This window comes from Momordica charantia (assembly GCF_013281855.1).
Source record: "Momordica charantia cultivar OHB3-1 chromosome 9 unlocalized genomic scaffold, Mcharantia_2.0 BLBB01000009.1, whole genome shotgun sequence".
NCBI lineage: Eukaryota > Viridiplantae > Streptophyta > Magnoliopsida > Cucurbitales > Cucurbitaceae > Momordica > Momordica charantia.
In genome coordinates, this window is record NW_028275167.1 from 25,838,073 (window position 1) to 25,862,709 (window position 24,637).

The 24,637-nt window shown below is 34.8% G+C and overlaps 3 protein-coding genes across 7 annotated transcripts; 1 reads left to right on the forward strand and 2 right to left on the reverse strand.

The window, feature by feature from the left end:
* Positions 1-1,055: 1,055 nt before the first annotated feature.
* On the reverse strand, positions 1,056-8,890 carry PAT2 (protein affected trafficking 2). 2 transcript variants are annotated; one of them, XM_022283336.2, is made up of 11 exons: positions 8,441-8,890; positions 8,240-8,316; positions 7,735-7,984; positions 6,892-7,521; positions 6,355-6,528; positions 5,994-6,120; positions 5,811-5,920; positions 4,460-4,660; positions 2,835-3,805; positions 2,230-2,499; positions 1,056-1,680 (listed from the first exon to the last, which is right to left on the reverse strand). In XM_022283336.2, the coding sequence occupies exons 1-11, from the start codon at positions 8,654-8,656 to the stop codon at positions 1,311-1,313; spliced, it is 3,396 nt and encodes a 1,131-aa protein (XP_022139028.1). In that variant the 5' UTR covers positions 8,657-8,890; the 3' UTR covers positions 1,056-1,310. The 2 variants fall into 2 exon arrangements, with proteins under 2 accessions (XP_022139028.1, XP_022139029.1); XM_022283337.2 differs by having other exon boundaries at positions 8,235-8,316; positions 8,441-8,482.
* Positions 8,891-11,297: 2,407 nt separating this feature from the next.
* LOC111010041 (protein INVOLVED IN DE NOVO 2) lies at positions 11,298-18,237 on the forward strand. 2 transcript variants are annotated; one of them, XM_022283310.2, is made up of 8 exons: positions 11,298-11,655; positions 12,256-13,193; positions 13,336-13,517; positions 15,062-15,151; positions 15,247-15,534; positions 15,907-16,134; positions 17,245-17,489; positions 17,808-18,237. In XM_022283310.2, exons 1-7 carry the CDS (start codon positions 11,375-11,377, stop codon positions 17,458-17,460), a joined length of 2,223 nt encoding a protein of 740 aa, XP_022139002.1. In that variant the 5' UTR covers positions 11,298-11,374; the 3' UTR covers positions 17,461-17,489; positions 17,808-18,237. The 2 variants fall into 2 exon arrangements, with proteins under 2 accessions (XP_022139002.1, XP_022139001.1); XM_022283309.2 differs by having other exon boundaries at positions 11,300-11,655; positions 17,805-18,237.
* Positions 18,238-20,419: 2,182 nt separating this feature from the next.
* On the reverse strand, positions 20,420-24,314 carry LOC111010124 (ras-related protein RABE1c). Of its 3 annotated transcripts, none has more exons than XM_022283455.2 (9): positions 24,155-24,314; positions 23,944-24,053; positions 23,066-23,138; positions 22,645-22,745; positions 22,072-22,137; positions 21,486-21,583; positions 21,244-21,306; positions 21,051-21,143; positions 20,420-20,953 (listed from the first exon to the last, which is right to left on the reverse strand). In XM_022283455.2, exons 2-9 carry the CDS (start codon positions 24,014-24,016, stop codon positions 20,870-20,872), a joined length of 651 nt encoding a protein of 216 aa, XP_022139147.1. In that variant the 5' UTR covers positions 24,017-24,053; positions 24,155-24,314; the 3' UTR covers positions 20,420-20,869. The 3 variants fall into 3 exon arrangements, with proteins under 3 accessions (XP_022139147.1, XP_022139146.1, XP_022139148.1); XM_022283454.2 differs by having other exon boundaries at positions 23,944-24,082; positions 24,155-24,299; XM_022283456.2 differs by having other exon boundaries at positions 23,944-24,050; positions 24,155-24,294.
* Between the last annotated feature and the right edge of the window lie 323 nt (positions 24,315-24,637).

Below are 24,637 nucleotides of genomic sequence, written 5' to 3' on the forward strand. Positions count from 1 at the left end.
AGAGTGGGTGATCAATTAAATAGCCGATTGCGGGCGGAACAAATTAAGGGTGTTCAAAAAATCCGACAACACGACGAATACAATTCAAATCATAAGGATTGGGTTGGATTAGATGAAGTAGGTTGGGTTAGATCTCGAATTCAACCTTTAAAAAATCAGGTTAACCCAACTCAACCTGAATTTATGCATAATATACGTGTATTTTTAAAATTATATTTATATATATATATATATATATATATATATATATATATCAATGTCAATCGTCTATTTAGTTTTAATCATAGTCTTTTATTTAAGGTTTTCATATTATGTTCTTCTATTTTGTATATTAATCTCGATCGTCCATTTAGTTTTTATTCTAATTCTCTGTTGCTGCAGTGATAATTAAAAATTAAAAAAAAAACACACAACCCGATAACCCAACCCAAAGATATTGGATTGACCATCCAATTCAAATCCAATGGTTCCTATATATGGCCAACCTGAAAATTCGGATTGGTTTTAAAACCCTTCCTAATCCAACCCATGAAGACTCCTGTATCAAATATCTTTTTCATAAGATAGTTGAAGAGATGATTTTGAATTAATGGTGTTCTGGGAAACTGTTTATCTTGAATTTACATTATTTTAAGAAATGTATTAAAATAATATCTTGTACTTTTGACATATGTTCATTTGGATTTTCAAAACGCCAACGTTTAAATTTCGTATAAAATGAATATCAAATTGTCACTTTTGAATAAATTTTAAAAGTATAGAGCTCGGAATAAAAATTTAAAATAAACTAAAGTCATATATTAATTAAAAGTCTAAATTTCTAGATTCCACTTCACTAATTTCACCCATATAAGATTTAATGGGATGAAATTAATATTTTAATATTAAATCAACGCACTAGTCTAAATATAGGAATTCAAAACGATATATATTTTTTAAATTATTCTTATTTGAAGTATGAATCTAATAAACCTATATAACAACCTCAATGTTATTTTTTCTTTTATTTAAAAGAAAGTAGCACTTACTATTTGCGAATAAACCTACTTATCAGATTTTCTATGAACAAAATTTTATAAATCAATAAAGCCATGATACAAGTGATATGAAAGATTTTTCTTTCAAATAAGAACATAGACATTTTATCCCATATGCTTCCCAACAAATTGAAACATGAAACTTGCACATGCTTCCGACAAGGATTCTTAATACGTGTTTGGGTTCCTAATACTATGCTCCAAACAAGGGTTTGGCTTCTGATGCGAAACCCACCTCATTCCAACTCCTTCCTCCAAACACCCCCTTAGCGTCTACTGGTTGGGAACGGGAGGACTTCCTAAGAAGTTCACGATTCTGTTCAAGAAATTCAACCCAAATACAGTTTCTTCACAGTTGACTTTCACAGTTACAAGTAGAGGTTCTAAGCATTTTCCTTCAACGGTCAGCGTAACCAAGCACGGGATCGAGTTGCTCAAAATCTCTGCGCTGAATCGTAGGCACAGACCAGTTGCATCGTCGAGCAGGGCAGCCACCGGGAGTTCCATTGATATGAGAAAGACGTTTGCGTTGCTGAGCATCTTCAACGCCAGGCTCTTGCAGATGAGAAGAAATTTATCTTCTTCTATTGGATCGTCACCCTTTCCGTTGTTTAGCTTCCCAAGGTGGTCAGTGAATGTGCCTCTGAAATACACAACAGAGCCAGAGTTAGAACAGCAAAGATGAGGTGGTTCCTTTCCACTACATCAGACTACTCATTAAGACTTTCATTTGCTATAGTATCAGATTACCAACTAAAAGAAATCAGACTGCCTTCTAGTTCTTTCATTCTCGTCAATTCGGGTGCACAAATACGAGTTTTAAGAACAGAGGAAAGTAATTATAGAGCACAAAATTAAACAAATATACTGCAAGAACTCGAGGGTAAAAACGGGGTTAGAACTTAGAAACAGTATGCTAAGAAGGGGAAAAAAATATCCAACAAATCTAGCTAATGGATGATACCCACATATAATATATATATATATATAAACTAAATATTGTAAATTAGTGTTCAGGTAAAGAAAAAGACGGACATGATTTTGATAGACTGCATCAAAAAAAATTTTTTATCAAGAAATGAACTTTTCATTGATTAATGAAAAATAACAGAATCAATACAACAAAAAATACATGCCGTTGCTTCAGTTTATTTCTGTAGTTTATAGTGAAAGGGAGTAGGGATCTACTAACCTCCTCATGTATTCAAACATTCCCGGTAGCTGAGACTCCTTAGCTGTGAAGGCTTCAATGTCCATAGGAAGTGGTCTCACAAAATATCCAATGTCAGGATGCAACTTAACAGGATGCTTCCTGCCATTACAGTACAAATTTAGTTTCATAGGCAAGAGGTGGTGATGGAACTGAACCTCGAGGATTCTATTGATCATCTGATCGGGTCCCAGAGAATCAATGTTTTCCATGGAAACTGGTGGTGTTACAGTGCTATTAGATGTAGAGGAGCTGCAGTATTAGCAAAGTTAGAAGAAGTTAGCCATTATATAAAAAGCTAACAGAATTGGAGAGTCATAGAGGAACAATGATTATTTATGCTGCTGGAAGAAAGAATTAAACTAGATTGCCCTGAAATTCTAACTAGAAAAGGAAAAGCATGCTAAAAACTGCAAGCCTAGTTGTTGAGTGAACTCCTACTTGGGAAATGGGTCCAATAAGGTAAGGACCACATTTATACGATAATATATATACAGATCCATCCATCTTACTAGAAGCATTAAGTGGTGAGATTATAAAATTTCATAAGATGATATGGGAAATAACATGCTCAACCTAAATCTCACCTCTCAGTTCCGACCAGAGCTTCATCTTTTGGATCTATAAGTTTGTCAGATTCCTCAAGGGACAACATTATTTCAGTCATGGGCTCAGTAGAACAATTTTTGAAGGATACTTCTATACAAACGTGCAGAGGAGATATGTTCGAAGTCTGAGACGAAAATGAGTATTCCACATTTAAGCCATTTCCTTTGGCAGGATCCAGGAGTTGATAGTTTTTACGTGTTACATGTTTCCCAAGATCACTTATAGATATTCTAGCGGAGGATCTTCGAACTTCAGTCTTCTCTGATGTACTCAGACCTGATAAATTAGGCTGTTCATTCAGCCATGATTCTAGGGCATTCTTTGACATCAACTCATCCAAATCTGTAGAACTAGAGGGAGAGGCTCCATTCTCAATTTTATGAGAATTTCCATGATCAGAAAGTTGGATCAAAGGATCAGCATCATCATTTTCCTGTTGATGATTTGCCCCATAACTGCCATCCCTGCCACTTGAACCGCTGAAAGAATGCTGAGAATTAGAATCAGAAGCACTCTCCTCATCCAAGGATCCAGATGATGACTCTGTATCATCAGTATTATATGAATCAGTCTCAACTGCTTCATCTCCTGATGTACTAACAGCTTGACCCAAGGTGCATGGTTTTGGAAGAGGTTCATAACCTGGAGCTGCATGAAAAACTATTTGTGAAAGAGATCCAGGAAGATAAAATCGATAATTGATAGGTTCAGGTTGGATTGCTTTTAGTTGTCCTCCAAAAATGCAATCTGCAAGTGCCCATGACTGATCTCTAGGTTTGGATAGACTTTCTTCAGGAACTTCATTATCCAAATGGGATGATAGGATCTTCTGAATAAAGGCAGCTCGGTCACGAAGGTCATAGTTTAAATCACATTTCCCCACTTCAAGCATGTAGCCTAAAATTATTTTAAATGTTAGCATATCTTCCCCCTTTGCTCGCAATAAGACCTACAGAACATGCAGAACGAATTAAGAAAGGATATTGAGTAATTAGTATTACTTAATTACAATCAGTTAATTAACAGTTGACCGAAAATATTTAGGTTTAAAATACTATTTAGTTCGTTGTACTTTCAGCTTTGATTTATTTTGGCCCTAAAACTTCAAAACGTCTATTTTGATCCCAATACTTTCAACTTTTGTCCATTTTAATCCTTCTACTTAGAAACGTTTGTTTTGGTTCGTATCCTTTTAAAAAATGACTATTTTGGTCTTGTTTGTAAAATTTTAACATAAGTTCTATACACAATGGAAACCCTTAATACGAAAGTACCAAAATGGTTATTTTTCAAAAGTACAGAGACCAAAATGGATGTTTCAAAGTACAAGGACTAAAATAGACAAAAGCTAAAAGTACATGGACTAAAATGGGCATTTTGAAAGTACAGGGACCAAAATGAATCAAAGATGAAATTATAGGGGGCAAAATAGTATTTAAACTGTATATTTATCTAACATTTTCATACATCTTATTCTCACACCAACCTTGAATTAAATTAACTCAAAAGGTTAAGAGCGGCTAATTTAAAGATTTGTAAACCCAAAAATAAATATAATGGAAACCAAAAATCTGAAATTGATAAATGCAGTTTCTCAAAATACCTTGACCATTGAATTCAGTATCTGAAGCTTTGTTTCCAATGCTTCTGATATAAATGACCTCGCAAGATACTTGGCCACAATAACCAACATCCTTGGAATAATATCCCCCAAGGTGCTATACTCCCCTACCATCCAAATAATCATGGCACGGGCAGCGGGAACCTTGACTGAATCCAAACCACGAATCAACTGAATAATAACCTGTAAAAAGTGGAAAGAATCACCTGACAATCATATTCCAAATGATATATCACGTAATTTTAAGGAAGGTAATATGCATTGCAACTGAAGCAAAGAGTTGAGAGATAGAAGATAGATGGTGCAAGAAGTTGAAGCCCGTCCTACATGCTTTAAACAATCAACAAGGTTTTTAAGCTCATCCACATGCAAATTGACAAAATTTTCCCAACTCCATCATTCATGCATAAGAACAATCATACATCTGGAACGGCTATCAGACTATAAACAGCAATGAAATGAACTTAGCTGTTAATATATATGTGTCAACAATAATCAATAGACCGGACAAGGGAGAAATACAATAAAGTGATCCTTATTGCGTAAAAGTGTAAGCACGGGCGTAACCAAGGATGTAACTGTTTTTAACTTGGGCCACAAAAATTTCAGGCTAAATTATAATAATAAGTTTTAATCAAAAACGTTTTTCAGACAAATGAGAAAAGTATAATACCCATCTAAATGCCTTGAACAATCGACAACATTTTAAAACTCGTCCATGTACAAAGACACATTGACAAAAGTTATTCATTCTTGCAATTATGAATTAAATATTCAATCATATATCTAGAATGACTATCAGATTATAAACTGGAAAGAAATGAAATAACCAGTTAATCATCAAATGAGTAAAAAATCATCAATGGACTGGTACAAGGAAAGCAATGCAACAAAGTAATCCTTATAGCCAAAAGGAAAAAACACTTGGCATGACCAAGGACGTTATTGAATTAACTAAGCCAACAAACTTAGAGCTAAATTCTAACAAGTTAATGAGTCCAGTGCCATAATTGAAATAAAGATAACTTATAAGACAACCTAAATGTAAAAATAACAGCTAAAGGAGAATAACACAACCTAGAAAAATGATTAATACATTATTTGCACCCTTCCATAGAAAGTATCAATGCTGCAAGAACCGCAAGTAGAGGTTTTAAAAATATAAACATCAGCACGTCACTATCACAGATTTTACTATCAGGAGGAAACCATACAAATGAAAACCTTTATATAAAAATAAAATAATGCATAAGCTCAACAATTTAAATTCATAGTAGGAACTTAAGGCAGGGATGTGGAAATGTTGTAGCTGAAAAGAGGTAGATAAGAATGCCTTCTCATGGCTGGCTGGATCTTTCTTTACAATAAACTTGATGGATGTGATTGCCTGAATCAGTACAGCTGCCTCTCCATCCATGGTTCCATTGTCACAAGCCGAAGTTTCTGCAATTTTAAATTTTAGAATTGGAAAGAATAAAGAACTTCAAAGAATACTTCACGAGAACAAATTGCATACCCTGCCTTAGTAAAGACAATAGCCCATCCAAACACATTTTGGCTATTTTTGGGAGCCGCCCTGCACATAAGCCAATTGCAGCAACCGTATCAGCTGCAAATCTTCTGTTTGGGTTTCTAATGTAATCCTAGAAACAAAGGAAAAGGCGAGTAAACATCTAAGGCTTGGAGTCTAATCAACCAAAGAAAATAGTATCATTCAATATAATCAGCTAAGATTCATTAGGTCCAATGATGATGAAAAATGACAATTACCCATGCAAGAGGTATGAACTCTCCACAATCTACCACTCCATATCAGCCCCACCTAACCCAACTCTCTCAGATACAAATAAGTGAGAATAGGGGTGCAGAAATATTACCTGAAACTCGTTAAAAATTGGTAAAATAGACGAATCAGTAGCAATGTATGATAGTATCTCAAGCTTCAATGCTTTTACTTGATATGAATCCGAAGAGCAGATGAAGAAGTCTTCATAGCGTGGAGCAAAGAGAGAAGGCATTGCCTTAGCAAACACTTGAATATTGCATAGAGCCTGTGGAGGTCAATTGACATTTCTTACCATCTGACAACAGAAAACTACCGGATGATAAAAATGCAATGAAAGAGCACATACAAGAGCAAAAATTGGATCCGGAAAATAGCATTGGTTCAGGTTAATTGAACCATGTATATTTAGAACTCTATATATTGCAGTTGTTCATTTTTTTCCGCATATATTGGCAATATTTCAATCTTAGTTTTGGAGTGAGAAAAGTTAAAAATTATTAGGATTGTCCACACTTGTCTCAGTGGATATATTAATATGAACTTAATTAGGAAAGGAAGCCATTTATAATGTGTAGTCCCCGACTGAAATACAAGATATGATAAATAATGTCAAAAATAAGCAAAATACCACATATTTTGCAGCATCACACGATCTGAGTAGAAACACTAATGGTTTAACAATTCTTTTTATGTTTTCCCTTGGAGCCATAATCCAATGTACGCTAGCAGCCGCAAGAACCACTGCACTATTGTTACTCCATAACAAAGGCGATGTACACTGCAATAAGATCCTGATATCATCATTCTCCTTACTAGACACAAAATGTCCATCATTCAATTTAGGAAAAACTTCATTCGAATAACTTAGTCGTGATAAATATTCATCTGGTCCTTCAGTATAACATCTGGATATCATATTTGTTAATGCTGTATCACAAAATCCATTCATCTCACTATCTTCTTTGGCTGATGTAAGATTGTTTGCAAAGCCATTCTTTTCTGAACTATAATTCTTCTCTGCAGGTTGCAAAGAATGCATAATGGATTCTCTAACAAGCCCAAAACTTGCTACAACATAGCGCAAAAGGATTCCAATCAAGATTATTTGACCCCATTCCTCAACATCAGGTAAGACTTCACATAACCTTCGATAATTTCTTCCAATCAGAGTCAGATCGTTTGGACAGATAGAAGCAAATGCAGCAGCCGCAGCACCAATGACACCAGGGGAGGAATCACTTAACAGTATCTGTACAGTCTGATAAAAAAAAAATGAAAGCTTAATTATAATTTATAATGCAGTAGCACTCAGCAAATATTCTATGGAGCAGAAATACTAAAGATAAGAGTTGAGCGAAGAATCAGCCAATAGAATAAACATTATATACACTTCCCCCTCTATTTGACATACCAATAATATTCATGATTTAATAGCGACACAGTTACTTGTCAAGCCATGAATCAAACAAACCTCTTTAATGTCCGAACCATTTTCTTCCAGGCGCAAATCATGAAGCTTTGGAAGAGCATTGGCTGCACATTTTCTAACATAAACAGATGGGTCCCTGGCACATTTCCTTACTGCCACGAGAACAAGCGGTGCAATGGCATGTAGACGAATTCCTGCCATGGTCCGCAATGCCCATGCCCTCACGAGGGGATTTGTATCCCCCAAGTCTTTCTGGAAACAATTGATCGACAGCAATGCTTCATTTGGACGCCTAAAGTGCAATACACAACTTACAGTAAATATAACATAAATTGTCACACCTTAAGCATTCACCAATGGACGACAAATCACAATTCAATAGCAGCTCATGATGATCGAACCTAGCACATGTTAAGATGCTAATGTTATGGCATTATAAGCCACGACCACCCACACCACAGCCATTACTCGAGGAAAAACAGATTAAATAAAAAGAATAAGGAAAGATAGTTATGATTCAGGAACTAAAATTCGGAATATACCATACTTTTCAGCATAATGCAACAGATACAAGTAAACCAGCTTCTTCACCTCCAACGTCTGTGATGCAACATTCTTGACAACCTGAAGTTCCATATCAAATAAAGGCAAAGCTCAGTCAATTAACTGAAGTCGAATTCGAGCAATTGAAAGTGGATACAATTAATAATTATTATAAATTAATTTGACAGTTCTTCAAGAACATAACCTGAGGGAAGAAGTTGGACACATCAAAACCCTGAGCAATGAGAGCGAGTAAGCGCTTAAGAGCCTCACACTTCTCGGAGTCGAATTTACTGTCGAGTAAGGGAGCGATGTTCACGTCCTCGGGGTCGTCGTAGAGGTGGGCGTCTGTGCCGATCCGAAACACCATGGTGGAAGCTTTACTCAGCGTGTCGGAGGTCGATCCAAATTGAGTGAACATTTTCAGATTCGAATTCCAGCGACTAAATTGTGGAGTTTTGCGAAGAGAAACTGGTCCGAGATCAAGAAGCTCGGTTGAGATTTTGGCCGGCGATGGCAGATAATTCCGGTCAGTTTGGACGGATTTGAAGAACGAATTCTATTGCCGCGCCATTGCCATGTTTGGTTGTATAGAGGCTGAACTGTTTGCAGAAAGGTGAGAGCACGACGCAGGCCAGCTGATTGATATGGTTAATTTACATTACAAAAAAAAATAACAAATAACAAAATAAAAAAGCACTTTCTATAGTTTTTTTTTATTTATTTAATATCAATTTTTTCCTGCTAAACTCTTTGGTATTTTTGTCGTTAAAATAGATTTTTTACAGAATTATTTAAAATAGACTAATAAAAAAAACCGCTCGTATCTAGCGATACAAGGGATTAGAGAAGTCATCAATAATCGCCAAGAAAAAAATGCAATGGCAACACATCCATAAAATATTTTTTGTAAAATTATTATACCTTAAACTTGATAAATGTTTATTTATCTTTTTTCTTTTAGAATTTTTTTTACACTATGCTAAGGAGGGGATTGAATGGCGAAAAGTGTTGCAATTTTTACCTTAAATAATTGTAAAAATAAATTTCTTTTTTTTTTGTCGAACTTAAGTTTAAGGTAAGTTTTTAACATTTTTTTAAATTAGTGGGTAAATTAACAAAAAAAATAAATAAAACGTAAACATAAGTTTTAAAATAAGAAAATTCAAAAATCAAAATATATTTAAACATAGAAAAATAAAACATAAAAATGTTAGTCGAACACGATAGCATATCAAATTGTGGATAATTAATGTGATCGTTTTTAACCATAGGCTACATTTATCGAGCAGAGTTCATCTAATGCGATATTCGCTGACATTTGGCAGGAGTACGCGTGTCATAGTATCTTTAGAGGCGGCTAGTGACTTTCAGCTCCATGGTATGGCCCATATTTTCAGATCACATTCTCTCAAATCGCTCCCCTATAAAATGAGGAGTCAAACCATTCTCAAAGGTACACATCATCTTGCACAACACTCTTAGCTCTTCTGAACCAAGTTATCTAACTTATACATCATAGTGTATTTTAGAGAGCACCGCACTTGATTTTGATCTTGAAGGTATGTGCAAGCAAAATAGGTTGCCACATCATCATCCGTCGACCACATCAATAAATGTGATTTTGGCACCAACACCGTATATTTAACAATAGTAAAATATTTGTAGCGGTGTCCAAGTTAAAACACACACACTCTTGTGAACCAAAATACCTTCTATAAATGTAGATAATGTAATGATTGTTTTTATACTAGTTTTTTTAATACAAAGCAAATGCGGGGTGTGAGGATTTCAACGTCCGACCTAAAATGAAGGAGTAGATGTCATTTATCATCAAACAATCCTAATATTGGCTAGTTTTATATTTGTCTATCTAAATATTAGTACAAGTGAGACTATATTTAATGTGCAACTTTTAAAATTAACCTATATAATAGTTAGTCATTAGAGCATGTGAAACAACTAAAAAGACATTTAAGAATTAGTATTACAAATTACTAATTGGATTAATAATATTACAAATTACTATAAAATAGGAGGTTTCAAATGCAATATCTAAAAAAACATTTTTCTCACTGGCACTGGCACTGGCACTGGCACCCGTAGTAAGTACTATATGGTTCAGGTCTTTAGTGGGTCTATTAGTACAAATCAATCGTTTATTCCCATTATTGACTTGGGAAGGGGTGAAGAAGATTAGAAAAACAATTATGAATATACATTTTTTTTTGAGATTTTAGACTTAGAATAAGTTAGAAAATAAAGAAAAAAAAGTGGATTCAACCTCGGTGTCGGGATCCAATTGAATTAATAAAAGAGTGAGAATTGAGTATCATTACAAGCTACTTTGAGTTTGATTTCTCACCCCACATGTTGTACTACCAGACCTACGCGCTAGCCAATTGCACCGAGGTTGGATCTAATTGAATTAATCCAAATCTCTCTTATTTATATTAAAATAAAAAAATTAAGAATTTTTACTTAATAAGTTATATGATTGTTCTTTATTATAGTAGGCAAGTTATGATTTGTCTGTAATTTTATAATTCATTATTTTTTACAAATATAAAAGAATTGACTATAACTGTCCCCCCCAAAAAAAAAAAACATTGACCATCGTAGTTACAATACACTACTGTTATAACTAACAAAATGTTTCCTATCCAAAAAACATCTCGCTACTCTCTCCCAAGTCCCAACCTCCTCTTACTTTTGTGGATTTGATTAAAATTTATTTTTTTCTTTTCTAATTCATATCCCAACTTGAACTGATGTGGACCCATAATTGATAGCTGTCAAGGTTATGTTACATTTAACGGCACAGAGATTAGATTTAGTGAAATAAAGGTGTCTTTTTTACTTATTAGTTATTAGTTACATATTAAAGAAAAGAGAGAGAGAGAAAAAAAAAGGTGTAGAGGGCAGACAGTCAATTATTGAAGTTAAATCGCGGGCGGAGCAACCCTCAAACCAAGAGTAATTTCTCAAAATATTTATAGGCGCAGCGCAGGCCTAATGGTGGGGGGCTCAGAAGTCAATGGTAAAAAGATTGAAGAAACTTGGTCAGACTCAGAGCTCAAAGCTGGCTTCAGCCATGGAGTTTAGCGCTTTTGGAGTGTGAGCCTGCTGACGCGCTCACATGCGCGTACCATTTCCCTCATCTTTTTCTTTTGCTCTCACTCTCAGCGTACCCATTTGCGGACCCCTCCCTGACCCTCAATTCGATTTTGTCGCTGCTGTGCCTGTGGCTCACTTTTTTGTACACTGTCCAGACTCGCTCCTCGCTCCAACCCCAACACTTCGATTCGCTCTAAATTCGCGAATTCAATTCCCCTTTTCTCAGCTCAGGGAAGCTCACCAACTCCTTTTTTTTTTCTGCATCAGACGCCTCAGGATTCAGGATTCTGCGATTATTGTCAGGTGATCCATGTTTTGTTCTGCTTTCGAAGGGTTTCTTTTGCTTTTGGGTGATGTTTCGTTTGAATTGGGGTGAATTACTTTAGATTTACCTGGTGTATTTCATGCATGGTTTGACTTCTGTTTCACGAACATTATGCATTTCTTCTTTGAGCTGATGGCTTTGAGACATTTCTGATCTGGTTCTACTGTTCAGGTTTAGTTTCGTTACTGATCCTTTTTTTTTCCCCGTCATCTTTTAATGTGGAAGTGTAGATTTAGCTGTTCAGCTACGGATTTTGAACGATGGCATTTGCTAGATTATTTTCTTTCTTTAATATGGTAATGGGCTTCACGGGGTTAGGGATTTGTGGTTGTCTGAACAGTTCAGTAGCGAATTTTCTTTACCCATTGACAAGCATGGTTTGAAGGTGTGTTTTGTTTGCTTAACCTTTTTTAATCCTCTGTGTTTGCTTAATAGCTTTAGTAATGTGAGTCGGCAGTTCCAATTGCTCTTTCTTTCTATGATCTGTGAAGCATCAATTGTGTCATCGATTGTCCTTGATTACGTGGATTCAAATATCACCACCAAATTATACATTTGACATATGAATTATTTGCTAGGTGCTCTTCATCAAGTTTTATGGGAAGTTCCGGAGATGACTCTGACGTGGACACTGATATGAGTGAATCTGAACTGGATGAGCGGGCAAGCAAGTCCTATGAAGAACTGAAAAATGGAAATCATATTGTGAAACTCTCGCACGAGACATTTACTTGCCCCTACTGCACGAGAAAAAGAAAGAGAGATTTCTTATATAAGGACCTCCTGCAACATGCTGCTGGAGTAGGCAACAGCACTTCAAATAAACGGAGTGCCAAAGAGAAAGCAAATCATTCAGCTTTACTGAAATATTTGCAAAAAGATATAGCTGATGCTGTTGGTCCATCAAAACCTGCAAACAAAAATGATCCTGTTATGGATTGTAATCATGATGAAAAGTTCGTTTGGCCTTGGAGAGGAATTGTGGTAAACATTCCAACTAGGCGTACAGATAACGGCCGACTTGTTGGAGGAAGTGGATCAAAATTCAGGGATGAATTGAAAGAACGAGGATTTAACCCCTCAAGAGTCACTCCTTTGTGGAATTACAAGGGCCACTCAGGTTGTGCTATTGTGGAATTTAATAAAGATTGGCCTGGCTTGCATAATGCTATTTCTTTTGAGCGAGCTTATGAAGCAGATCATCATGGGAAAAAGGATTGGCTGGCTACTGGTGCTGAAAAACTGGGACTTTATGCTTGGGTCGCTCGTGCTGATGATTACAACTCAAGTAATATAATTGGAGAACATTTACGTAAGATTGGAGACCTTAAGACCATATCTGAAATTATACAGGAGGAAACACGGAAGCAAGATAGACTTGTGTCCAACCTTACCAGTATCATCGAGCTCAAGAACAAACACTTGAAAGAGATGGAGGAAAGATGTAGTGAAACTTCCACCACCCTTAACAATTTGATGGGGGAGAGAGATAGATTACTTCAAGCTTATAACGAAGGTTTCTTATACAGAGATTTTAATTATTCTTTTGTACATTCTAAAACCAGGAAACCTGTTCCATATTATTACATATTACTTTTTCTTTCATGGAGCTCCCAAGTTGTATCGTTGAATTCATGTAATGTTTGTCACATCTACAGACATAAAAAAAATTCAACTGGGTGCAAGGGATCACCTTAAGAAGATGTTCGATGGTCATGAAAAACTAAAGTTGCAACTGGAATCTCAAACAAGAGAGTTTGAGTTAAGAAGAAGAGAACTGGAGAAGCGTGAAGCACAAAATGAAAATGAGAGCAAGTATCTGGCTGAAGAACTTGAGAAGGTACACTCTTATTTAACAGGAAATAAGAGATGCATTAAATAGTTAAGAAAGTACAAAAAGAGAAGGTACATTCTTTTATGGTTGATTCTCCTGACAAATATTTGTTGGTTCGTGATTTATAGAGGTGAAGGGAAAAACGATAGTCATCTTTCACCTGTCTTTGCCGTTAGTTTATCTTTGTTGCTTACCACAGTCCTAGCATTTGAAAATGTGCTTGCATCTATAACTTAACAAATAAATGAAATGTTTCTTCTGGGTTCTCCCTTGCTCCCTACTTCTATCTTCACCTCTTATACTTTTAAGAGATGTTTAACTCATTAGTCAGATTTGTAAAGTTTGGAGCTGTGAAATTGGGTAGGTAGGTTTACTTATATATATTTTTTTTAACAAGAAACAAACTTTGAAAACGATGTTACAAACCCCCAAAAGGAGCGAAAAAGAAAACAGGTAGGTTTACTTATATTAAGTCACAACTTTAGTAATCTCTTGGGCTACATTAATTCAAGCATCTAACTCGCATCTCTTAGGCTACACACTTGCTCTTACAAATCGCAAACTCACAGATCAAACCTAGACAAACTTATTATTTTTTTGGTATGAAATATACAAAAGGCCACAAGGGCAAACCTACACAAACTTATTTATCTACACAATCCAAACTCAAACTACAAATCTAGCTCCCCATCTGCAAAATATTAACACCATGGGCCAAACATCTCCTCAAGGGGTGGAATTCTATGTGAGTTAGCCGATGTAGTTGCACGTCTTATTTTGATAAATCTGTCTTCTCTCCATTTTAGGGGCGGGCTGCCATCATTGGGACTACTTATTTTATTTTATTTTTAAATTTCAGCCATTTTTGTGAATGTTAAATTGTAAAACCATAACTTTTAACCAAAAATAATTATAAGAAATATATCATATATTTATCTGATCCTATCATTTTTTTACCTCATTATTATTACATGAACTCATTAAGCTAGTTGCTCTTTTGATTATTCAATTCTTTGTGTTCTTCAATTTATTAATTTGTTAATTTATTTATTTTGATGATAACTAATTAAATTTATGTTTGGCTCTTTCAACTGTCTAGCTCTAGATCTGCCCCTGCACACTTACACGCACTAAGAAGGCACAGAATCATGCAGTTTGCCTTCGACATATCAACTTTTTAGCGTGACAAATATGCTGGTTTTATTTTATGTTGAGCAAATGCCTAAAGAAATGTTCTAGGGCATTCCATGTTGTTCGGAAATTGATTTAAATTACTTATTGATTAGGGTGTTCTGATTTATTGCTTTCTGTAATGTCTGAACCAACTACTAATGGGATACATGTAAGAGCTGCAGTCTACGACCTAATGAGCATGTGATGGTGTGTCACATTGAGTATCATGCTTTTTTGGGGGGGGGGGGGGGGGGGGGTGTATTCTTTTCCAGGGCAGTCAATCAAAATGAGTTTTTGAGAATATATGACTCAAGAGTTGGGGCATGAAGAGAGGAGAGGTTCTTGACTATTCAACTTATATTCCTTTTTCTTATCAGTATGAGGTGAGAAATAGTTCTCTTCAATTGGCTGCATTAGAGCAACAGAAGGCTGATGAAGATTTTATGAAGCTGGCAGAAGATCAGAAGGTTTGTTGGCACATGTGCTTTATTAATCATCAGGTTATTTCATTATCAAAATTGGAGAGCAGGGAGCCGCTTATTTGTAATTTCTAATGATTCAGATACAAAAGGAGGACCTCCACAATAAAATTATCCGACTGGAAAAGCAACTGGATGCCAAGCAAGCACTAGAGTTGGAAATTGAGCGTCTACGTGGGACACTAAATGTTATGAAGCACATGGGAGATGATGAGGATGTGGAAGTCCTCCAGAAGGCAGAGTCAATATTAAAAAGTTTGAGTGAAAAGGAAGGGGAACTTGAAGCTCTTGATGATCTTAACCAAACATTGATAGTAAAGCAGCGCAAGAGTAACGACGAGCTCCAAGAAGCCCGTAAAGAGATTATTAATGTAAGAGTATTTTCTTACTGCAAAGTACTTTTTAAGTCATGTTTACAAGATAAAATAACTAATACCACAATTGTTCTTTGCAAACCATTTGTAAAATGTGTTATAAGTTACGACAAAATTACTGTACAGTTGGCGAGTATGGAGGCTGTGTTTAAAAGTTTTGATCTATATCACGTGCATTTAGAGTCTTGGTTTATGAGAGAGACTGTATGCAAATTGATTCATTTTGTCAATGCATCTACTGGAAAAAGTGTTATTAATTTTTTAATCCTGCAGCAAACTAATTACTTTTATCCTGTGCTTAAGTTCAACAATTTCTTCTTGGTAAGAGATTTAAACTCCTGAAGCAGTTTAATTTTTATCATTTCTTAGGCTTTCAAAGACTTGCCCGGTTGTTCTCACTTACGTGTTAAGAGAATGGGTGAACTGGATACCAAACCATTCCTTGAAGCAATGAAGAAAAGATATAATGAGGATGAAGCAGATGAGAGGGCTTCAGAGCTGTGCTCGCTGTGGGCAGAATATCTCAAGGACCCAGATTGGCATCCTTTCAAAGTGATTAAGGTTGAAGGGAAAGATACTGCTGAAGGAATAGATAAGGTGATTCTCTTGCTAGCTCTTTTGATAATGAAGTAATGTTACAGAGGCTATACAATACCTAGGGATCTTGGATTTTATCAGTCTTTTTTTTTGTTTTGTTTTGTTTTGTTTTTTTTTTAAAATAAGAAACGGAAGTATATTAGTCACAAAAGAAGCCGACAAGTAAGGGCAGAGGGTGGAGGTCACCCTCCCCGGAGAACTTTTTTTTTTAATTAGTTCCTATTATTGCATTTGCATTAATTATAGAATCCCCTATCTCCCAGTGGTATAAAAATTAAAAGAAAGTGGAGGGCCTGTTGGGTATGTGTCTCGTGTTTGTAGAAAGAGAGATATAAATGCACATGGTAACTATATTTGCTCCTTGTTATCTTGTGTGTGTGTGTTTTTTTTTCTTTCTAATTCGTAAAGAAAGAGATATATGTATAATCATATTAGGTTCTTGTCCTATTAAATAAACTGTTTCTTGATTTTGAATCTCTGAAAGTTCAAATTAAAAAGAATGGAATTTTCATTTGAAATTTTTTTTTTTTTTAACATCTTCAATTTTAAGTTGTTTTATATATTATAATATCATATGTGCAATGTATAAGCCAAAATGATAAAAATAGGATCAATGATTTGGATAATTAGTACCAGACAAACTGCAATATCTGCATTTTTTACCTCTACATTTACTAGGAAAAGTTTTTAGTACTATTAAAGTGCCTCCTCCATCCATTTATATTCAGCCACATGATTAGTTGATATATTATTTTCTTATATAGGCTCAATCTGATATGGTTGAAAACCAGGGTAGTATGGAATACAGTCCTACTACAGGATTGTTGCACATTGGAGCCGCAGATAGAATGTTTACCATTGTAATATATTTTAAAATTTTCTCATGCAAGCTTCCCATATAGTACATTTATGTGTTCATAAAAATTCTTGTATTTGTATTTTGATTTTTGGCTCACTGGGATGATTCAATACTTGTATAGAAGAAAATCACCAATTATGTTAGCTTTCTGCACTGTCTTCTTTGATGACGTTCTTGAGCTACCTAAATTTTCCCTACCTGAAGGCCCTTCTGATGTTTATGTTTAACCATTAGTCATTATGCTGTTTTAGGAAATTGAAATTTTGAATGATGAAGATGAGAAACTGCAAGATCTGAAAAAGGATTACGGTGAGGAAGTGTACAGGGCCGTGACAACAGCTTTAAAGGAGATAAATGAATACAATCCCAGTGGAAGGTATATAATTTCGGAGCTATGGAACTACGAAGAGGACAGGAAGGCGACGTTGCGAGAAGGCGTAAAATTCTTACTGGACAAGCTGAATTGAAGCAACTAGAAAAGATGAACTCTATGAAGGTTGGTATTTAATGATGTGGTTGATAAATTTACAAGCTTTTTTTTACTGGAAATAAGAATAAAAATGCAGACAAATTGTGAAATACTGTGCAACCGAGTCTAAATGCTACTGAATTTTGCGTGTGAACTCTGAATAAGATAAATTCGAACTGGTTACAATATCATCAAAATGTGCAAAGTTGAACTTGTTATTATACCAGTTAAATCCTTTTTCAAGGCATTGCTACTCCAACACATTAGTCTTCTCCAAGTAATTTGCTTATCTGTTGGTTTGTATCATTTTGTCAATAACATTAGATTATTAAACTGCTGCAGCAGCCACGATGATCAAACCAACATATCATTGCCTCGAAATAAAATGCGTTTCTATCAGGACAGCGTTCTCATATGGAGTTCTCTTCTTTGCCAACCGCAAAACATATCACCAGGAGATGGGATGTGAGCCAATAAGTAGTGTCAGTGTATGTTTTTAAGGCATTCCTCACCTGTATATCAATTATTTCCAGAGATCATAAAGATTCGGATAATGTTGACTTGCTTATATATCATTCACTGATCTTACTGTTTAATTTGTTTTGAAGAACCTAATTTACTTTGTCGTTTTCGATCAGGGGGGCGACAATTGTAACCTATATTTAATGTCCAGTCTTGAGACTTGAGTGAGTGATTATTACTATCTTGTCTATGAATAATCTAAGTGCTTCTGAGCAATTTTATGAATAGCTTGGACAGCCATTGTTGAACTCAAGGATGGTTTAGTTCATTTGTATGCTTCTTGTATGGTCCAAAATAAGGTAAGGTTTTTTCTGCTGCTTAGTGACTGAGTTTCAATATATTACAACTCTCTGGATTCTCACATATTTTCAAGTGTGGTTTAAGACCCATTTGGCTTGTGTGGAGACAATTTTATCTTATGGATTGTTGAAAAAACAAGGTTAAATTACATTTTTACGCTTTGTAATTTTTTAATTTAGTCATTGTAACATTTATGGACTATGGTTGGTTTAAATATTGTTTTGGTCATTTGGTTCGTGTACACTCTCAAAACCTCATTTTAGCTTATATGTTTTTAGCTTTTGTTCATTTTAGTATTTATATTTTCAAATCATTCATTTTAGTTATAGTGTTTTTAGAAAGTGACCAATTTGATTCCTACTTGTAAAATTTAACATAAATTTACCTACAATGAAGTTTATTCTATGTAAATTTATGGTTATATTTCAAGAATTTATTGAGTGAAGTGAACATTTTAGTAAAAAAAAAAAAGAAAGGACTAAAATTATTATTTTTTAAAACTGCAGAGACCAAAATAAATATCTTGAAAATTGGATCTATGTTTTTCTAACCACTTGGTTCTTACAAATGTTTGAGTATTTTAAAAAATAAATTAGTACATTAAGAATTGGTTTTTTCTTTACAAGAAACAAAGACAAAAATTGAAAAATATCATAAACATTGAGAACCAATTTTTGTATTTGATCTTATATTTAAATATATCATATTCATACCTGTAAACCAGATTTAAATTCAACTTTCATATTAATTCTTTTATGCCCTGTTCTAATCAATAGTCATATTTTAATACCCGTCTTTAAATTTTCCTTAGATATATTATATATACTTGCTCTAAATTTATAAAAAAAAATTTAAATCACTTGCTTCTTTATTATCTTTTATTATTTATATATAACTTGAAATCAAAATAAGTTTTTTCATAAACATACCTTACTAGAACTAAAGCTTATTTCATAACATTTTTACTTCATCTTCCGTTCATAAACTTTATTCTAATTCATCAACTCTTTTTTTCTTATTTTTTTAATCTTAATTTACTTTTGAAGTCATAGGCAAAATTTCAAAAATCTACAATTTGTTTCAAAAATTGACCAAGATTTCAAAAATATTTTTAAAAGTAAAGCTAAACAAAGAAAACATATACATGTCAATATCTTAAGCTTTTAACTTCCAAAATATAATTGGAAAATCCTAATGGTAGTTCTCATTAATTTTCAAACTATACTTCCAAACAGTCTGAGAAGCACGGACACGGACAGGACACGGCGATACGTCAACTTCTAAAAAATTAGGACACGGACACGTTGGTGATACGTTATTTATTTATTATTTTTTTTAGGATATAGGTAAATTTAACATAAAAATGCTAAATATACTTCACTAAAAAACATAAATGTCAAGTAAATTTATTGGGTTAAAGATGTACCCACTAAAAAGCATAAAAATAGTAAATGTAATCCACTAAAAAAATCCTAGAAAAGGATTTGAATTTAATTATTGGATCGAAGTTGTCATAATTAGGAAAAAGAGGAAGTAAGAATAGAGCTTATTTTATTTAACTCACACAAACAGAAGGGTGGGTCACTAGGTAGCATTTTAGGGTTTTTTTTTTTGTAGTTTAAGTTTTTGAGATTTCAGCCAAACTTCTTGGACTTCCAAAAATTGGGCTAAGGAAACAATATTTTTTTATCTGGCGTGTCCCTCCCGTGTCCAAAACGTGTCCCCACGTGTCTGAAATTAAAATAAAAAATTTAATATTCGGACACTTTAAATTGCGTGTCGGACACGTGTCCGGAGCGTGTCCGGACATATCCGTGTCCGACACAGACACTCCTTTTTTGCCGTGTCCGTGTTTTATAGCAAACAGTATAACAAAAATGCAAATTACCCGAGTAATGCATAGCTCAACAGCTAACATGAACATAACTCAACGATAATTGACATATACTTCTTTCGAGATCGAAAGTTCGATCCCCATATCCCCAAATTGTTGTACTAAAAAACAGGTACATAACTCAACTGATTAAAGCATATATTATTGATAAAAAAGTTGAAGGTTTGAATCCCCCACATGTTGAACTCGAAAGAAAATGAATTGCAAGAACTTACGAATCAACATCGTTCCATTCCAAGAGTTAACAAAATATCAATAATTGCAATTAGAGTAGAGTGTTAAAAGGGTCTTATAATCCGGATTACAGAGCAAGTGATGCAGCAGAGCAGAGACCATCATTCTTCCTTTTCATAGTAAAGGAAGAAGAAGCTTTAAAAATCCTGATTATCTATCTACACCAAACCAACACATGTAAAATAATTGAACCAGTCCTAAATCCCAACCTCCAATATATAAAAATAAGAAGAAAAAGGGAAAGATCAGACTGTCTTTTGCCAAAATAGAGGAACAAAAAAGAACATTCAACACACAGACTGATGATGATGATGATTCACAGAAGCGACAATCGGGATGATAGATGAACTAGCCCACCACAATCTAACCAGATTTGGTTTCGTTCCCGGGAGGCACCACCACCACGGTATGAAGAGCGTTATCGCTCTTTCAATTGGTTCAATTTCCTAGTACCATATTAGGAGCCACAGCAAGCTGACTTTTGGGCTGCTTGACCATCACCGGCTGCTCCATCTGGCTTGTTTATCTTGATTGTTTGAGGCTGGATTACACAGAGATCCCATCCACATTATGGATTTATTTAGTGATAACAAATGGAAATTCAAAGTAATTCAGAAATAGAAACAAACAGCAAATACCTCCGCCTTTGAATCTGTGTCTGCAAGCCTTTGCTTAATGTCCCTGGCAATGGAAAAGAAAACCTCCTCTACATTCAGGTTTGTCTTGGCACTCTGCAGGAAATATTCTTTGAATGCAAGTACTAAGAAGCACCAATAAATAAATACTAAAAGGATTCTAATTATAAGCGATCTTGAGGCATTTCAGACTTACGGTTTCGAAGAATTTGATATTATACTCATCAGCAAGAGCTTGACCTTTTGAAGTAGGCACAGCCTGTGACAAAACAAAAAGAGAGATACAAGGTAAACAAAAGATAACATCAACTGATATTTTAAAACTGAGTATAAGCTTCAAAGTGAAGTTACATTTAGCTTCTTGAACTTGTAATTATTCGGTGCCGAGCACTAAGAAAAACAAAGGTCGAGAGAAGTTGAGCCATAAAAAATGCTTACCCTTTTACTTTCATCCATATCAGCCTTGTTTCCTACTAGTATCTTGTTCACATTATCAGATGCATGCTGTTCAATATTGCGAATCCAATTCCTAATGTCTGAGTAAGAAAAGAGTAAACTTTATAATAGATGCAAATAAGATAGCTGTAGAAGTGATGAGGGACCGAAGCTAGGGGTGCAAGTTCAATAACCCAAAAATACCCCAACAAAAACTGAGTTGGTATTGTCTCAATCAGTTCAGTTTGATACATAAATATAACTAAAAATTAAACGGTTGGTTCAGTCCAATTTTGGTCAGTTTGGTGATTGGCCATTTTAGTCCAAAAGGTAAGTTTCTGCATCAAAATTTTCAGTTTTATTAAACTAATAGGTTAAATTGGTATAAGTTTTGACAAATAACCGACCCACTTGTACCCCTAACCGAAAATTGATGGTTATATAAACAAATTTGACAAGTTAGACAAATATGAACTTGAATAGACAGAATGAACCATGAATCCATCAAGGTCAAAGATTTATTATGTAAACAGATGAGCAGAGCAATTGCAGATCAAATACATTATAAATAGACAATAAAATAACTCACTGTTGAAAGATGACTCGTCAGTGACATCATACACCAGCAAAATACCCATGGCTCCACGATAGTAAGCTACAGGACGATAATCATCAAAGTTATAGACAGAATAAAGTTTTCACTTCACTAAACTTGTAACAAAAATTGGTTTCAGGGAGTTGTAGAAGCGAGTTACTCACTAACACTTCTCTTTCCATATCTCGTAACAAAACTTAGAAGCACGTGGACCTTGATACTAACAGGAATAATCCCTTTCTTTACTAAATTGAAAAACTTGAAATGTTTGATGTCAAAATAAACATCAAAATAAGTGAACATACCTAAATGAATCAAATTATTTTTAAAAAATTTTGAGCTTCCAGCTTCAAGATTTATTCCAAAACTTTTTCCAACAGCGTAAAATAAAAAAGCATGAATGGTTACAGAGAACTTTGGAGAGACACCACCAATTACATGTAAGAAGGGTAAAATTATCCCTGATTTCCTCTCTACATTCAAATAATACAAAATTCACTTTCACAGAGGAGGCATCTGTCCAATTACAATATCTAGGAGAAATAATATCAAATATCAGATACAAACCTGTTGTGATAGTCCGAAAACGCTCCTGGCCAGCCGTATCCCAAATTTGCAACTTAATTCTCTTCCCATCAAGATCAATGGTTCTTATCTTAAAATCAATACTGCCATAAGATGTATATGGCTGATATTAAAGAAACGCACTTGTATATAGCTTCCAAACTATAAGTTCTTAGATAACATATGGAATTTCTTACGCTGTTACGCATATCAATCAATACCATACAAATGATTACCAGTACATGAAAATGTCAAACCAGCTATCTGATAAACTATAATCGTTCCAAACACTCCTGTACCTTATTTTCAGCTAATAGTCCCACCTATGAGCCTATGACCCTTACTACACCTTTTGAATGTATTCAAATTTATACAACGCTAAAACGTTTAATGGGCAAGCTTCAAGGGTACACAGATTACAAACCCAATTGTGGTGATAAAACTGGTTGTGAAAGAACCATCAGAAAAACGCAGAAGCAGACAACTCTTTCCCACACCTGCAAAAAAATTGAACGGAAATGGCTTACGTGAAGACTACTAGTATGCCAAAGTGATGGGCTCATAAATCTATCGCACAATTTCCATGGGACTCGTATAATTAAACTTGCTATTCTTGAATAGAAGATAAACTTGACTTTTCTAGAGGTCTACTAGCTCTAAACAAATAAAGCACTTAACTCAGCAAGAGGCAGTGAGAGTAACATATTGCATATACAATGCTTCAAACTAAACATATGGAGAGGCAGAGGCACTAACGAAAAATATCAGTCTATTACCATGAAAAATAACCACGATTTTTGCATAAAACTCAACTATCATGCGCAATACTTTAAGATTTAAATAAAAAAAACAGTATGGTTTTCGAAGGGCGATCCCAACAACCACCCTCCTCATATTGAAAAATAAATAGAGAGAACAGAAAAATTTCTAGTTCTCTAAGGATAATCCCACCCACATTGAACGTCAAAAGATCACGGCCCCTCTTAACAGGTACACGACGATGTTGCAAACAGAACCACAAATTTGAACCCAAAAAAAAATCCTGGATAGGGGGAGAGATCGACAAGAATCGACCATTTCCAAATCAAAAGGTCCAAACAAAAACCGAGAACATGCAATAAATTAACTCCCACCGAAACAAGAAGAACCGAAATCACATTGATGTAAACAAATTCCGTGCCACACTACACACAACCCATTCATCAGATCTCCAACAGCAACTTACATTCCCATTCCCATTCCCATTTCAAATTAAAAACTAAAAAAAAAACGAGGGTAGGGTAGGGTAGGGCACATATATACCGCTATCGCCAATAAGCAAAAGCTTAATGAGGTAATCGTAATCAGCACGAGCCCTTGCCGGTGGTGCAGCCATCGGTTTCCAGTATTGTTTAACGAAATTTGATTCCCTTCTGGACCCAGAACAGAAAAATGAGTTCTTCTACAAAATTAAACGATACCTCCGTCAAAAGATCAGACAAAGAGACGACGAGAGAGAGCAGAGATGGATGACCTTAACGAAGCTCAGGAAGTCGTCGGCGACATGGAGCGGAGAGAGAGAGAGAGAGAGAGAGAGAGAGAGAGAGAGAGAGAGAGAAGAGAGAGATCAAAACTGATACTATGATTTCGCGCGGGGATTGGCCGATTGGGACCGTTCGAAGACGCATGTATACGCGAGCGCTTTCTTTTACGAAAATGAACTCACTCTTTCTAATCCTACACTCGCCTTCACTTGATACTTACTCCTTTTATCTTTTCTTTAGGCTAAATTAAAAAAAAAAAAAAACTTTTGTTTAAGTATAACATTTTTAGTCTTCGCAACTCCTTGTTGGATATATATATCAATGATCATTTAATTAATAAATTTTTTTTAGAATTTAATAAAAAATACTTCTATCATCGGATCACCTATCATAAACAATTTAGAAATAGAACAAATATCTTTTTGTTTTTTGAACAAAAAGTTTATGTAATAGAATATGTAACAACAACGTAA

What these genes read in the sequence shown, in the direction of transcription:
- LOC111010041 (XM_022283310.2), top strand. Translation starts at nt 11,375, where the DNA reads ATGCGCGTACCATTTCCCTCATCTTTTTCTTTTGCTCTCACTCTCAGC. An exon ending in ACTTCAAGCTTATAACGAAG is followed by an intron (nt 13,194 to 13,335) that starts GTTTCTTATACA and finishes TCACATCTACAG; the next exon opens with ACATAAAAAAAATTCAACTG. An exon ending in AGCTGGCAGAAGATCAGAAG is followed by an intron (nt 15,152 to 15,246) that starts GTTTGTTGGCAC and finishes CTAATGATTCAG; the next exon opens with ATACAAAAGGAGGACCTCCA.
- LOC111010124 (XM_022283455.2), bottom strand. Translation starts at nt 24,016, where the DNA reads ATGGCTGCACCACCGGCAAGGGCTCGTGCTGATTACGATTACCTCATT. An exon ending in TTTTCGGACTATCACAACAG is followed by an intron (nt 22,138 to 22,644) that starts GTTTGTATCTGA and finishes ATCGTCCTGTAG; the next exon opens with CTTACTATCGTGGAGCCATG. An exon ending in TGACGAGTCATCTTTCAACA is followed by an intron (nt 21,584 to 22,071) that starts GTGAGTTATTTT and finishes TTTCTTACTCAG; the next exon opens with ACATTAGGAATTGGATTCGC.
- PAT2 (XM_022283336.2), bottom strand. Translation starts at nt 8,656, where the DNA reads ATGTTCACTCAATTTGGATCGACCTCCGACACGCTGAGTAAAGCTTCC. An exon ending in CTGTTGCATTATGCTGAAAA is followed by an intron (nt 7,985 to 8,239) that starts GTATGGTATATT and finishes ATTGCACTTTAG; the next exon opens with GCGTCCAAATGAAGCATTGC. An exon ending in ATGTTTGAATACATGAGGAG is followed by an intron (nt 1,681 to 2,229) that starts GTTAGTAGATCC and finishes TGTGTATTTCAG; the next exon opens with AGGCACATTCACTGACCACC.